Below are 13,970 nucleotides of genomic sequence, written 5' to 3'. Positions count from 1 at the left end.
GTCGCTTGACATTTCAGTAAGATTTGTTGGATGTTTCCAGCGAATATGAGATTCGTAGCTAAATCAAACTTGTGGAGCTGTGCTCCATGAGGTTATTAGTACCTCTGGGCGCATTCACGGAAATGACAATTTTGTCGAAACGCAATTGATTAAATAAGCCTCACAAGGTTTAAATATCTAGCATGTGTCAGTCCAGTGGAGCGGGTACCCCACTGCTGTTGGGAATTTAAAATCGAGTGCTTATTTTGTCATTCACCCAAAGCAATGCCATTTACCGGTTTTCGTCATTAATTTTCAGAGGGAGGCCGCTTTCGCCGGTAATACATCATCAGCGTGAGGGCCGCCACACCACCTGCAAGGGGTGCCTTCACGTGTTGTTGGTTATTGTTGGGGATCGCACGTCAGGGGACGCACTAAAGGCCACGAGGGGCCGCCAGTGGCCAACGGGCCTTGCAATGAAGAACACCGCCATACACAGTGACTCATTCACAGAGGGAGGTCACGGGAGGGACGCACCTCAAACTCCGCGTGCTTGTGCACGTCCTCGGCGCGCTGTCTGTTGAGGATGAACTCGGCCTCGTTGGCCACGCGCACGATGTGGTCCTTCATCGCGTGGCACAGCAGCCTGGCGCCGGGCGTGCGGGAGACACACACGGGCACACGGCGTACCGCAGAGGCGCGCAGATGCTCCTTTTAGCCTCGCTCGCAACGCAAAGGCTCCTACGATCGGTATTGGTGCCATTCCCATGATTGCGCTGTGTTTCAGACGGGAATGATTGGCAGGTAGAGGGCGTCGTTCTTGTGTGGTGTTACCCCATTAAGTAACTTGTTAGCATTTAATTCAAATGTAACTAATTTGGACCGTGCCGAGGATATATGTGACGGGCATTTTATGGTCATTACACTCGCGGTATTAATCAGGGCGGCCGCCGCTGGGAACGAACCGCGAAGACCTGCAACAACAACAAGAAGCGGCGAGGAGAGCACGCGACCGCTCGGCCATGTGCCATACCAAGGGGACGGCTTGCTCAGCATCATGCCCAGTGAGCGTTTGTCTTTCCAGTGCCGATATTTACGTGGTGACAGCAATGACGGCAGTTAAGGCTGCGTCACCTTGGAGGACCGGGGGGGGGGGGGGGGGGGGGGTTCACACGCAATTTGCCAGTTGCGTGCACGACGGGCATTTGAAATGCGCCGTCACTTGGATCGCAGCACATTGTGTTCGGCAAGACAATAACGCTGTGCACACAACGGCACGCGGTGCAAGAAGCACACCGCGGGCAGCTCACTCGGCAATCTGCAGCAGCATAGTGGACGCAGCACCCGTGGCACTGAGAACGAGGTATCGCACAAAGCGACACTCTGCACAGCACACAAGTGGTGTATGTCAGAATGTACTCTGGCTTCAGCACGTGCGACACACGTGCATGTGACGAAGTGTAAGATTTGACTTCACGGAAACAACCTCAGAAAATGTCAGCGTAATAATATTGTGGAGGGTCGGAGCGAATATAATAAGAATATTATAATATATTTTCATTAAAATTTCTTATTCAGAGGTATGTTATCAATAGACTAAAATGGAAAGTATATAACGTTACTTTATCTTCTAATTCAATGTCTAAAACACAAGAAGAGGTAACCAACAATTAAGCTTGACTGAAATAGAATGAGAGCTATCAAAAATATGAGTTTACGTCAAGGATATATCGCTGCTAGCTTCAGCAACAAAAATGTGGATTTAATGTGCATTGTAAATTGTTATGAAAGCATGCGGCATGTACGAGCGCACGATGGCAAAAAGCTGCACTCACCGTCCCTCGTTGATGAGCTCGATGAACGCCAGGCCGGCATTTTTCTGGATGGAGTTCTGCCATTCCTGCACAGGCAATGGAAAAGTCGAGACTTGATGACAACCATAGACAGACGTTAACGACTGACGCTGACATTTTGTGAATTAAACATTGTCTCCAGTTTTAGTGTAAATTCAACTTGGCCATGGCACGTAATTAGTATTACTCAGCGAGGAACGGCAGCACGCCGGTTAGCGCACTGTGCATTATTGAGAACCAGTTTGAAACGTCGAATTGTAAATGTTGTGGGTTTACTCTTCGGCACACTGGTGGTGCTGTGCTAGTAACGAATTGCCACGTTTTGTTTACATGACAAACCTTACCAATTGGCTGTGTCAGGTGACGGCGGGTTCAACGACACAGTTATATTTACGCGATCTGGACCAAAAAAAACTCTATTATGGATAATATTGGTCATGAAAGCCTACGTGTTAAACTGAAGATAATCACTTGTATGTATCTAATCGGCGTATTCCTCTTTCTGTATGTCAATATGATTCCTAGCATGCTTGGCCCAAATCACTTTGAAATTTCAACTGGGATATATCTAACCAATGAACAATTACAGTCACCGAATGTCTATTTGACGTGCAAAAGTCATTTTGTGCATTCCTCCAGCAGACCCTCACTGAGTATTTTTTCTTTCTGTGGGACCGTACAATTTATCAAACGAAGATAAATCCAATCGTAAACATCTTGAAGACTGACAATGAACTCGGACCTTGTTTGCTGGACAATAAAATGTAGTTGATCTAATTTATCTGAGATTGAGTAAATGGAAGTTGCCATATGCCCTGTGGTAAAAAAATAGAAAAAATTAACCCGTAAAAACAAAGTTTTTCACTATAAATCCTTTATATGCGTGGCGGCTAGAGTCCTCTCGTCCTCTGGCTTGAGATGGCTGCCACCTATGGGTCAGATGATTGCCTGCCACCATTAAGCAATTGGTAATTAAATATAATTTATTTTTTCCTAAAAAGTGTAAAATTTTGTGTGCAAAATGTCAGCTCGATTGGATCACGGGAAGTGGGTTAAAAAACGACCGAAAGATTTGCACGGTCGTAAGCGCGCAAGCAAGCAAGCAAGTGAACTTAATATAGAGGATTTAAAAATGCCTTTTCTTGGGCAGCTGCTAGTTTTGTGGAGTGGCCAAATGTGGTGAGGACGAGCAGCGCACAATTACAAGGGGCTCCCCCGAGGGACCCTGCATCAACAAGGCCTGAGGCTGGCGGCGGTCACTGCCCACACGGCAGCCAGCGCAACGCTACGCTCACGTCTCCCTGCGAAGTAGACAACGGCCTAAATACTGCTTGTTTTTTTCGTCAAGTCACGTAGGTAAAAAAAATAAAAAATAAAAATGAAAACAACTAAATTAAATCACGACGTTTTGGGCGCAACACAAGCGTCCTACTTCAGGTGGGGACAACGTAGCGAAAGCACAACCGCTTAAGTGTGTCTTATTAGATTTTTTTAACCTACGTGACTTTACCGAAAATACCAAAGAGTATGAATCCTTGCAGTCACGAAAGCTTCAAATCTAGAATTAACGGCCTAAATATCTTGCCACTTCCCTTGTTGATCAAACCAAAAAAAACCTCCCATCTCTCTCTCTCTCTCTGGCCATCTATCCTGCACGGGCCCTTATACAACAGCCGGTGCGTGAGGAAAGCATTATACTTGGAGTGCTTGCAAGCAACATATAAACAAGTTGGGACAATGATAAAAGGAAATAATAGGTTTTACCCTTTCTGGCAATAAAACGAGTGTTAAGATGTTCAAACACCAAATAGAAACCCTTTTCAAGGCACTGCATTATTATTACGACAAAATACAAACAACCATTAACTATAATTATAATTTTTCTATCTACTTCATTAATTATTTTTCTATCAACGTGACTTCACCGAAAGACCCAAAGAGTAACCATGAACTATGCTTAAGGGTGTGATTGAACAACATATAATTAATACAGTTTTCTTCAAAACAATCTGTTTACGAAGAGTTAATGCTCCTTTTATTGTTTCTCAGTGACGCCTTAAGGAAATAATTATTTGATCAATGAAGGGTTACATGTGAACACCTCTCATTCAAAACATTACTTGTATTTTGCCATTGTTATGTAGATGACATGGCAATGTCAATGCTTGTAGAAGAATAATTCCCTGAATTCTTTATCTAAAAGTACCTTGACCTGACAGATTAAATGTACTTGAAAAAATTCAGAATATAAAATACAAATAGCATCCTATGAAAAAATAAATAAAATACCATTAAACATGACTGATACACCATCACTGGCATCACAGACTGCGGAGCTAAAGTGTGGAAATAAACTGAACCAAATTAACAATCAAATAATAGCGCACACAAACGTATGGCGGCACTTTGGATAATTTAATAATCCTCGCTACACATTACTTTATTTTTCGTCTCTGTGCTTTTTTAGATTACCCCCCCCATTCCTCCCCTTTGCTGAAATGTGAGCGGGAGAAGCGAGCCCGTTCCATTTCCCCTCCAATGATCGATACGGGATGTTCTCGCGCAGATAAGAGCCCTCAGGAGGGAGCAGAGTGCAGCCTCTCGCCCACAGACAGCCCCGGCTCAGATGGTATCATTACCCCTCCACAGCCCCGAGTGGCAGAGGCCACGCTCATACGCACGCTCGTGCACGCTCGTCCTGCCGGTGACTTGCAGTAGCCCGCACAAGTACCCGCTGCTAACTTCCATCACCCACTTGCCCTTCAGCTCATCAGTCCATTTATCAATCGGCAAAGTCCAAGCCCACAATGAGATTTTCCACTTTCGTTGTGCGGGTTTTGGGGGATGTGCGTTATTTAATGAAAACGAGACGCATGATTGCGCACATTTAAAATCGGGGGCGCGGCGGACCCTACTTGCTGTGACGAGACGGGATCAGCTTTTCGTGAGAGGACAACCCGGACAAGAGTTGGGACGTTTCTCAAGAAGGGGGGGCCAAGTGGCGAGGGATGGATGGCTCCACGTGAGAACTGTGAGTGCAACATCTTTTGCATTACAGAGCCCAAGTGCACGCACGTTGTTTCATTACCATAAACAAGCTAAGTGTAATTGCATTGCAAGAGTAGACCGCGATTCTTTTTCACAAACATTAAAGCCAGTCCCCGTGAAATTACATGAACCAGTGTTCTGCTGGTTTATTCAATTCACCGTGAAAATAACCGCGACTGTGATTGACTGCTTCGCCACTGGTGGGCCTGAATTCTTGCACGTCATGTATTCGAGAGATGCCTTAAAGTCAAAGGCACAAGTGATATTTATTTTGGTAGAAGGCACCACGAGTTAATATCTGATTTGCCATGCCCTGCTTGAGAATGAGGGAATGTATGGTGTTTTCCATCACACACCCTAACACAATTCCTCAAAAATTGCAGGAAACATAACAGCTTAGAAAAAAAATACAGTCTATGCAATTTTATTTGAGAGGAAAAACATTCCTAAAAGGGCTCTCTTTATACTCTAATTTTGAAAAGATGTTTGGCTTGGCTTTACCAGTCTTGAAACACCAAATTAGGTTCATATGTGATGCACAGATCTGGCCAAGTTGTGTTGTGGTTCAATCTAGATTTGAAGGCCTCGTGACTGCAGGGATCCATACTCTTTGGTTCTTTCGGTAAAGTCGCGTAGGTAGAAAATAAAATAAATTAAATCACGACGTGTACGTCATCAGGTGGAACAACCACAGCCAGAAACAGCATTTGTTTCTAGCTGTGGTTGTTCCACCTGATGACGGACGCTTGTGTTGCGCCCGAAACGTCGTGATTTAATGTATTTTATTTTATACCTACGTGACTTTACCAAAATAACCAAAGAGTATGCGTGTGGTTGTAACGTATTTTGGAGGTTGCAAGCTTGAAACCCGGTCGGGCGTTAACTCAACCCACCGCTCCCCGCGAGGGTCTCATAAAATAAGCACGTTGTGAGAAGTCAGCAGCAGTCATTCTGTGAATGTACTGGCCTCTGCCATAGGAATGTGGAATTTTCACCACTGAGAATCTTAGTTTAAATACGGAGAAACGTTGACTTGTATATTAATGCTTGAGATATCGTGATAGCATCATGGTTATAAAAGATGCTGTTTCTAGAGCTGTAATGGATGAGCGCAATCCAAATGATGGTCGTGGAGAGAGCATGATTCTATTAAAGCTGATGCAGAGAGATTCAAAACTGGGTGTGGCAGCCTGATGGGCCTTTGTGGGGGCATCATGTCTCCCATGCTGGAGACAGCTGCTCAGCTGAAAGATAGGGCCATCCTTGTCAGCAACTCAAACTTGACCTGATATTTGTTTTATATTGGGTAGAGTATGGGTTAATTGTATTAACGTGAGTGGAATTAATAACGATGGTGGTCAACTCTTTTAACTTTTTTTTTTCCCTCTGACTTCTCATTTTGTTGTTTAAGGCCCCGGCTGAATATTTTATTTTTGTCATTCTGCATCGTGAATTTGCATCAACAAAGCAATGCGTCTTAAATGTTGTATCTTTTCCGGTCTAATAACTAGCAATATTTCATATTGAGGTCTATTTTTTTTTTTTATATTTTCAGTTTCCCAAATATAATTCAAATAGAATATTATAATTGTTATCAGGAATCAACTTCATATGAATATTTCTCTCTCAAACAAGTATGAATAAGTTGTTTTGTGGTTGCTTAAAACCATATTTTACAACGAGCTCTGCATAGTTTTATTAAGTTGACAAATGTTTCTCTGATCAGCAGACCTAGCCAACTTGATTGTTTTATCCGAATTAAATACATTAATTCATCAACCTCGCAATGATATTCTGTAATATGACTGTAAAATAATTGATATTAATGTCTCAATCTGTACACCCATTGCTGATTTTGAGCAGTCTGGCCATTAGAGGAACCTAATTATTTATCATAAGACCTTCCTGCCCCAGCAAAAAAAAATGTGCGTTAACATTAAAATCGAAAATAAGGACCAATCTATCAGGACGCAAGAGCTTATGTAGACGATTGTCACAGCCATTAATGACCACTTTACAGCAGACAAAGATATCAATGCCTCACAGGAAGTAAAACATGTCGGCTCGTGCATCTCCCAGTTCAAATGAGCGAACAGGGCAGTGCTAATCTTCACTGGCAGCACATTCCATATTCAAATGGCAGAGCCAGCGTCTTCACAATGCAATCAATGTTGCCCTTACACAAAGTGGTGCTGATTATAAAAAAAAACCCCTGAATGAACAATTAGCTGTACTGACCTCTGGCCAGGATATGAACTTGTGAGTCAAGCGCTCTAATCGCAGCAACCACTGGCCAGAGACGGTGCCAATTCGAGCATGCTATTTGCTTCGAGCAAATTCTATGATAACGCACGGCACCGAAGAATGTGATTGGTAAAGTTTAACTTAGTTACGTATAATCGTTCATTTGAGTACAAATAAACAGTCGTGATGAAACAATATATAATTGTGGAATGAGTGTTTAGTCATGTTTGAGCGCATAATTTAACACGAGTATTTATTTTTTAGCCAATACAATACATGTTCATTTTGGGTTAGGCCACGCAGTAGGTTTGTGCCACAAGTCTTGTCCAATACATTTGGCCTCGCATAAAGAACATCTCTGTGAACGTAACAATCTTGTCAGTTGGTGAAGTGTCAATGACGAGAATTTGGGCGTAAACCGACCACTCAACAAAACCCAACAACAACTATGATCACCGTCATGAAACGTTCATGATTCAACACGACACGTAAGTTTGTAGCTTAATAAATAAAACTAGTGCACACATATGTCCATTCACCGCTGGAGCAAAGCCTCCCCACAACGTGCGAGTCATGGATTTTGGTTGGCCATACTTCACCATGCTGGTCGTGTGGGCTGGGCGGGGTGGGGGGGGGGGCAGGGGTCGATTCAGATACGAGCGACGTGAGCGGTGGCCGGGAATCGAACTCGCGTCGCAAGGGTTCACATACCGCAGTGCGCAAACCGCGGCGCCACCGCTCCGCCTCAACCCAACAACGTGGGCTCTTATAAACTATTGTGCATGGCTTTGCTCACGGCGCTCGAATTTAGCTCGTGGAAAAACGCACATGGAGCCGTGTTCAATGAAAAGTGCAAAGAAAACGCAGTCACCTGTTACCAAAAACGAAAGAAATGATTATTTTTTAAACATGCTATACATGCCTTAAATATGTCTTACATTTATGACTAAAACGTGCATCATTCAGTTGCTGAAATTGCTTCTGTTGGAGTCAGCTTGGCCAGCTCGCGACCGCCGCTCATGGCACACGTGCGAGGGCTGGCGGGATGGTAGGAGGGCGTCAAAGTTGCAGTCTGGCTCCGATTAGAGGCCTCTTTCCTGCCGCTCACTGTGGCTTTGATCAGGGCTCAGCGTAACGGGATCTGGGAGGGAGGCGCTGCTCCGCAGTTACACCCGTAACCGAATCGCAGACCGCCGTTGATGCACACTCTCTAAAGTCACGACCTTCGGCATCCATCAGCAACGGGCTACCCGGGGACTCCGCGCGGAGGAGGAAATGCCTTCCTCTCGAAACTGGCGCCAGGCAGAACCGAGATGAGGGACCTCGTGCCGCGATAATCCTCCCAGTTATGGGGCGAGTGATGTCCACAGGTCAATTGCCCAGGTGCGTTAATCCTCGCGCAGCTCTCAATCAAATCATCGTGGCTGGAGTCGTCCAAAGGCGATGATGTGAATCAATGTGTGTGCTGTATATGACCTCGAGATTATTACCATACAGGATGCAACTTCTTTTGCACCGTTACATATCCAACCCGTGCCAATCGGGGGTGCGGAGCTTCCATCCCTGCACCAAAACTCAATCAATTGTCAATCAGGTATAGTCCTTTTATTTTGATGCAGGTGGAAGTCAATTGAAGTCAATTGATTGAAGAAACAGCTGCACCTCAAGAAATATAAAACGGTTTTCGAAGCATTTCCCTAGACTTTGGGATGGTGTAATTGCACAACACTTATCCAATTGGGGACTACCCTGGTTTGTAATGTAAAATAAAGGATAGCAGCTAAAGAGAGCTTAAACATACAATTAACTTACCTTGGGTAGTTCGCTCAAGGAGGAGCTATCGGGATGTTATTGATAACTGCGCCATAAAGAGATTGGCGACTGAGACCTCCCAAACGCTTGTGTCCTCCATTGCTCACATCTGCCTATTGCAGAGATGTGAATGATGTGGGAGATAACTACGCAGATGGAAGTTCTGTGAAACTGTGTTGTCAGAGTCAGAATCTTTATTTATCCGGGAGAAATTCGATGAGTTATGAAGCTCTTTTTCACAAATGTCCAGTTTAGGCGGGTATCTGTGTGGTCGGTCCGTAAAGGAAAACATGGCAAATATTTGTCAGCGTGTGTGTGCACTGGGAAGACAATATAAAAATCCTCCGTATAGCCTTTAACAGACTGTTGGGGCCTTCATCGGTGCTTGCTAACAGCACTTGCTCCAAGAGTCTGTTGAGGCTATATGGAAATATTTGTCTTTGTCTTTGCACTGGGAAAAAAAGGAAGAAAAGGGAGTCGTGTGGCAGGTTGAGGGCTCAATTTCTCACTGAATATTGTCCAGGCTCCCGGTAGGCTGGAGCAGACAACTGACCGGTAGCCACAGCTCTAGCAACAGTTACCACGAGGCAGATTACTACACTGCAGGATAGGCCTTCATCCAGCAGTGGGGTGATCATGGCTGTGGTGATGATCATGATGAAAGTGGATGTTTTGTGCCGGACGCGGAAATATTTTCCCATTTGCCAACCCAGGCGAACCCGGCTGAAATTAAGCCCTGGCTAGAGGTCACTGCACTGTGCTACTACCATCACATGGACCTGGGTTCAAACCCCGGTGATGTACATCACTGCAGAGTGACATATAAACCCTGCCGTTAACCTCCTCAATGTGAACTTAGCCTTAAACGAACACCTGATGCCGATTGGTCAGCGTCAGCACTGGGGAGACAAGGGCAGCTGGGTGGTGCTGGCTACACCACAAGCCTTGAACAGGTTCACCGATAGCAATTGCCTCTGTGGTCTGTACGGATAAATAAGGGCGAACACACACGTATATTGTACGGATGCTGCCATGGCGTACGGGTAAGCACGCTGAACTTGTAATACAGGGGTCGCCGGTTCAATCTCCTGGTGTGATAGTTGAAAAAATGGGTCACGTTTCTTAAATCCCCCTGCCTTTGCCAACCCAGCAGTATGAATGGGTTTCACCAGTCGCTCAATTGGCTGGTCGCGCGCAGTGGAGTAACGTGTGGGTTCTCCCACCTCTTCCAAGACATCTGGCCGGCATGGATAAGTAGGCCAAATACCTTCTAGAGGTGCTCTCTGAATCATCCAGTGGAGGCCCTTCTGTGATCAGTGGTGTGACCACACAACTACGACAGGGCTGCACCTTCACAATCAGAATCTTCATTTAGGCTGGAGGAATCCGATGAGTTATGAAGCTCTTCTTCACCGATGTTCAGTAGGGGTGGGTCAGCAAATTACAACAGCAAACAATACAAAAAACGATAGGAGTGCAAAGCATAGGAAAGGTAAGCAAGTCATAAAAAAATAAAAAAATAAAACTTTTCCCTTTAACACAGAGAGTTTATGATGTCATGATGTGCATATGTACACGTGTGTGCGGGAGTGTAGCGGTTAGCACGCTGTGCTATGAACCTGGCGACCCGAGTTCGATTCCCGCCCGCCACCAACACCAGTGACGATTATCTGAACCGGTCCTGGGCCTCCCGTAGGTCGACTCAGCCTCAAATGAGTACCTGGTGCGGTGCGTAAAAACATTGCCACTAGGGAGACAAAGGCAGCCGGGCGTGGTGCTGGCCACCCAAACACTCGTGTGCCATTCTGGCCTTCATAGGTGCTCGCCAACAGTCTGCTAAGGCTATACGGGGGATCTTTGTCTTTGTGTGTGCGTATGTGCACGTGTGCGTATGTGCACATGTGTGTGTGTGTATACCTGGGAGCAAAGCAGCATCACGAGCTCTACCACAGACGTGCTGGACTTCATGCACACCAGACCTGGAGCGAATCGAAACACACACACACACACACACGTGTCAGGGGGCAGCATAAACACCAATACCAACTACCAACTGCACATATTTGACACCATTGTTTTATTAGCCGAAGTCAGATGGAGCCAGGCCCCACACGGGCCTTGGTGATGCTGTACTGTGGCACAGAGGGAAGGGTCAGTCACTGCCAGGGTCAGGATTACGAGTAGTGATTTCCCCAACATGGTATGTATGTTGGTATGCTCTTGATGTGTACAATAGAGAGCAAAACGTTTGAAATTGCACACACAACAAGTCGCGCCAATGTAGCGTTAAGCCTATAAAAAAGATAAGTCATGTTAAATTAAATTGAAAATCATGAGAACATAAGCATACGAAAGCAAATGTTACAACAAGGAAGTCGATGTTTGAAAGTAAAAACTCATAGATCTACCAGCTCAATCGGGGCATTGGGGCTGTGATCATATCGCGGCCTTGAGTCAGTGGTTAAAAGTCCCCATTCCAATGGTAGGGACCAGTTTATCCAATGGACACGTGCCACTGACAAAGCGTACACACGCACGCACTCTCTCTCGACATCAAAATCACCTACAGTAGCCAACCCTCATGAAGCCGTGGTCTATACAAGGCCACTGGCGACAAGAGGCTGCAGGAGGCAGGAGGCAGACATCAGGGCGAGCCAGGCTCCTTTCAAAGCATCCGTATCAGCTATCGGCTTCCACACGCGCACCCACAATCCAATATTCTGTCCCATTAGGAAGCACTCACGTATTGATTTTTTCTCTTGCAAAGAAGCTGCATTATTGATGTGAAAAGAAGCACAGCCTGTGCAGCTGTTGAGAGTCCACAAGGTATTGCATTGCGACTAAATGATATCATCATCGTCCTCATACTCCAGTGTGGTTTACATCGTGCTGTTCACGTTGCATTAAACAATTAATGCACACTGCTGCTGATCTCAACAGCTTCGGGGGAAAAAAATATCCAATGACAAGTTGTTTATTTGAAGGCTCGTCAGCTAAAGAGTATTCATACACGAAAGAATTCGCTTAACTTTACAGTTGGATACATAATGGAATAAAACATTACATGTCTGGACTGAAAGGAGGTGTAACAGTGACTCGTACGCATACGCTACAATGTTGACTGTTGTGTTAGCTTCATTTACTGTGCTGATATAAGTATGCAACTTGATGCGTCCGCATAAAATAAACCGGTGTGCATTTTTCACCCCTATTAATGTAATGATTGCTAGCAGCATGAACGGCTGAGTCTTGGACCCGTACAGAATCGAGGATCTCCTTGCTCAAACAAGCAATAGGATGGCTCTCGATTTCATTGGTGGTCCGAAGTCAGTGGAGAATATTCCACATTCTGATGGCAGGGTTAGTCTATCAAAGCAGCGTATAGCCACTCGTGACATCCTGATTGTATTCACCACAGCAGGGTGTTGGCCGAGTTGACTCCCAACTGGGACTTGAACTCTGAACTCTGATTGGATAGTGATGTTTCCTTCTTTGCCTGGCACTCCAGTCGCTCGTCTCGAACACTGGCTATCAACCCTTCGAGTGACATGTCCTGCCCAAGCTCACTCTAACTTGCTTATGTTTTTTTTTATTTACGTTCCCCTTGCCGTTAATGCAATTCATTGCTGTCAAGGTAATATAGTTAGTATCTCGCCATTGTGTGGCGGTGGTCAGATGTTAACTACCTTGCCTGGTTTACAGGAGGTCGTGGGATCCATCCCACCCCATAACGCCTGAAAATTGGAGATTGTATGTTTTCCCCGTGGTCGTGTGGATTTTTCTGCGCGTCCTCTGGTTTTCCCCTCCACATTTAGAAACATGTGTTTAGAGTATTTGGCTGCGAAACATTTGCACGCGATAAGCCACTTTGTTGAGCTATCATTTGTGGCCAGGTTCACTTCTGAAAAAGAGCTGTATAGCTCAGTGGGCCTTACCTGGTAAAATAAAAAAGTGTTAAAGTTTAATTCCAGGCATGCCTCTCGCTCTGGTCCTTTGTGGATGTTTAGATTGTCGTAGCAAGTAACATTCAATCTCAGATGTGTTCATGGCACACAGTAGTCTAGAACTCCCTCCACCTTCCTGGCCATATGCCCTGCAGACTCACTCCCCATAATCAAGTTCAGCCTCGAGACTTTCCTCCCTTCGCCTGCTGCTCTTATGAATTGTCAACATTCAACTCCCTTTTATCTCCTGACCCTCTCTGCCCTGGCTTCCCTTACCCTCACTTCCTCCCTCCTCTGATAATAACCGCTAAAATAATTCCTCCCCATCCATTGCCAGACGCCCCTGTTTCTGCAGTGTCTGGAGACCCAGGTACATTCATCATCATCATCGCTCGTCATCATCATCGTCATCATGTATGGTCCATGCACTGCTCGGTGAAGGTCTTCCCAAGCCACCGCCATCGCTCGCGATAATGCAAAGTGAAAGGGTTCGTGAACACTCCATAATGCCACATTGCATTGTGGATAAATATACGGTGCGGTGCTGTGTTGTAATTTGACTACTTTATATCAGCCGGGATTGTGAAATGAACCATTGGGGTAACATAACAAAAATAATAATCATAGGGCGATCCATTTACAGATACCCCGTTGTTTCCTAATAATCCGAATATTTTGATAGCAACACACAACAAGGACTGGCTATTTTGTACAAAGCTTATCAGAACAATGGTAAAATATTGAATAAGTGTCGTGGGATTGGTGGGAGACATGCAAGAGGCTTTACATTCCAATATTGTTTTCTCTGTAATTATCTCCGTATTATTTTGGTGGGGTATCTGTAAACGGATCGCTTTCAATCGTTCCGGGATGTGTTCCAACACTGCCGCCTGCTGTTGGACACCAACACGGGCGTCATTGCCGGCGTCTGTGGACGCCTTCACAACAAATGGATCACACGGCGTCATGCGAGCGTCTATCGCGGCAGGAGGCAAGTACGCTATGGATATTTCAAGGTGAAGCATGAAGGCCGATCAACCCTTCGCTTGCAAAGAGAATCCAAGGCTGGTGGCACTACGTGTTCAGTGAT

At 45.3% G+C, this 13,970-nt stretch overlaps 1 protein-coding gene across 1 annotated transcript in view; it reads right to left on the bottom strand.

Annotated features, from left to right (window-relative positions):
• The window catches only part of LOC144723968 (neurobeachin-like), a 518,054-nt gene that overhangs the window by 57,897 nt on the left and 446,187 nt on the right, over positions 1 to 13,970 (bottom strand). The window contains exons 34-36 of the mRNA XM_078602770.1: positions 10,854 to 10,915; positions 1,815 to 1,879; positions 517 to 625 (exon numbers count right to left, since the gene is read on the bottom strand). Of these exons, the coding sequence (XP_078458896.1) occupies positions 517 to 625; positions 1,815 to 1,879; positions 10,854 to 10,915 (236 nt within the window). The remainder of the gene's footprint in view (positions 1 to 516; positions 626 to 1,814; positions 1,880 to 10,853; positions 10,916 to 13,970) is intronic.

This window comes from Lampetra planeri, chromosome 19, assembly GCF_965212315.1.
Source record: "Lampetra planeri chromosome 19, kcLamPlan1.2.h2, whole genome shotgun sequence".
Classification (NCBI taxonomy): Eukaryota; Metazoa; Chordata; class Hyperoartia; order Petromyzontiformes; family Petromyzontidae; genus Lampetra; species Lampetra planeri.
Note: the sequence above shows the minus strand (reverse complement) of the source record. Positions and strands in the feature narration are given on the sequence as shown.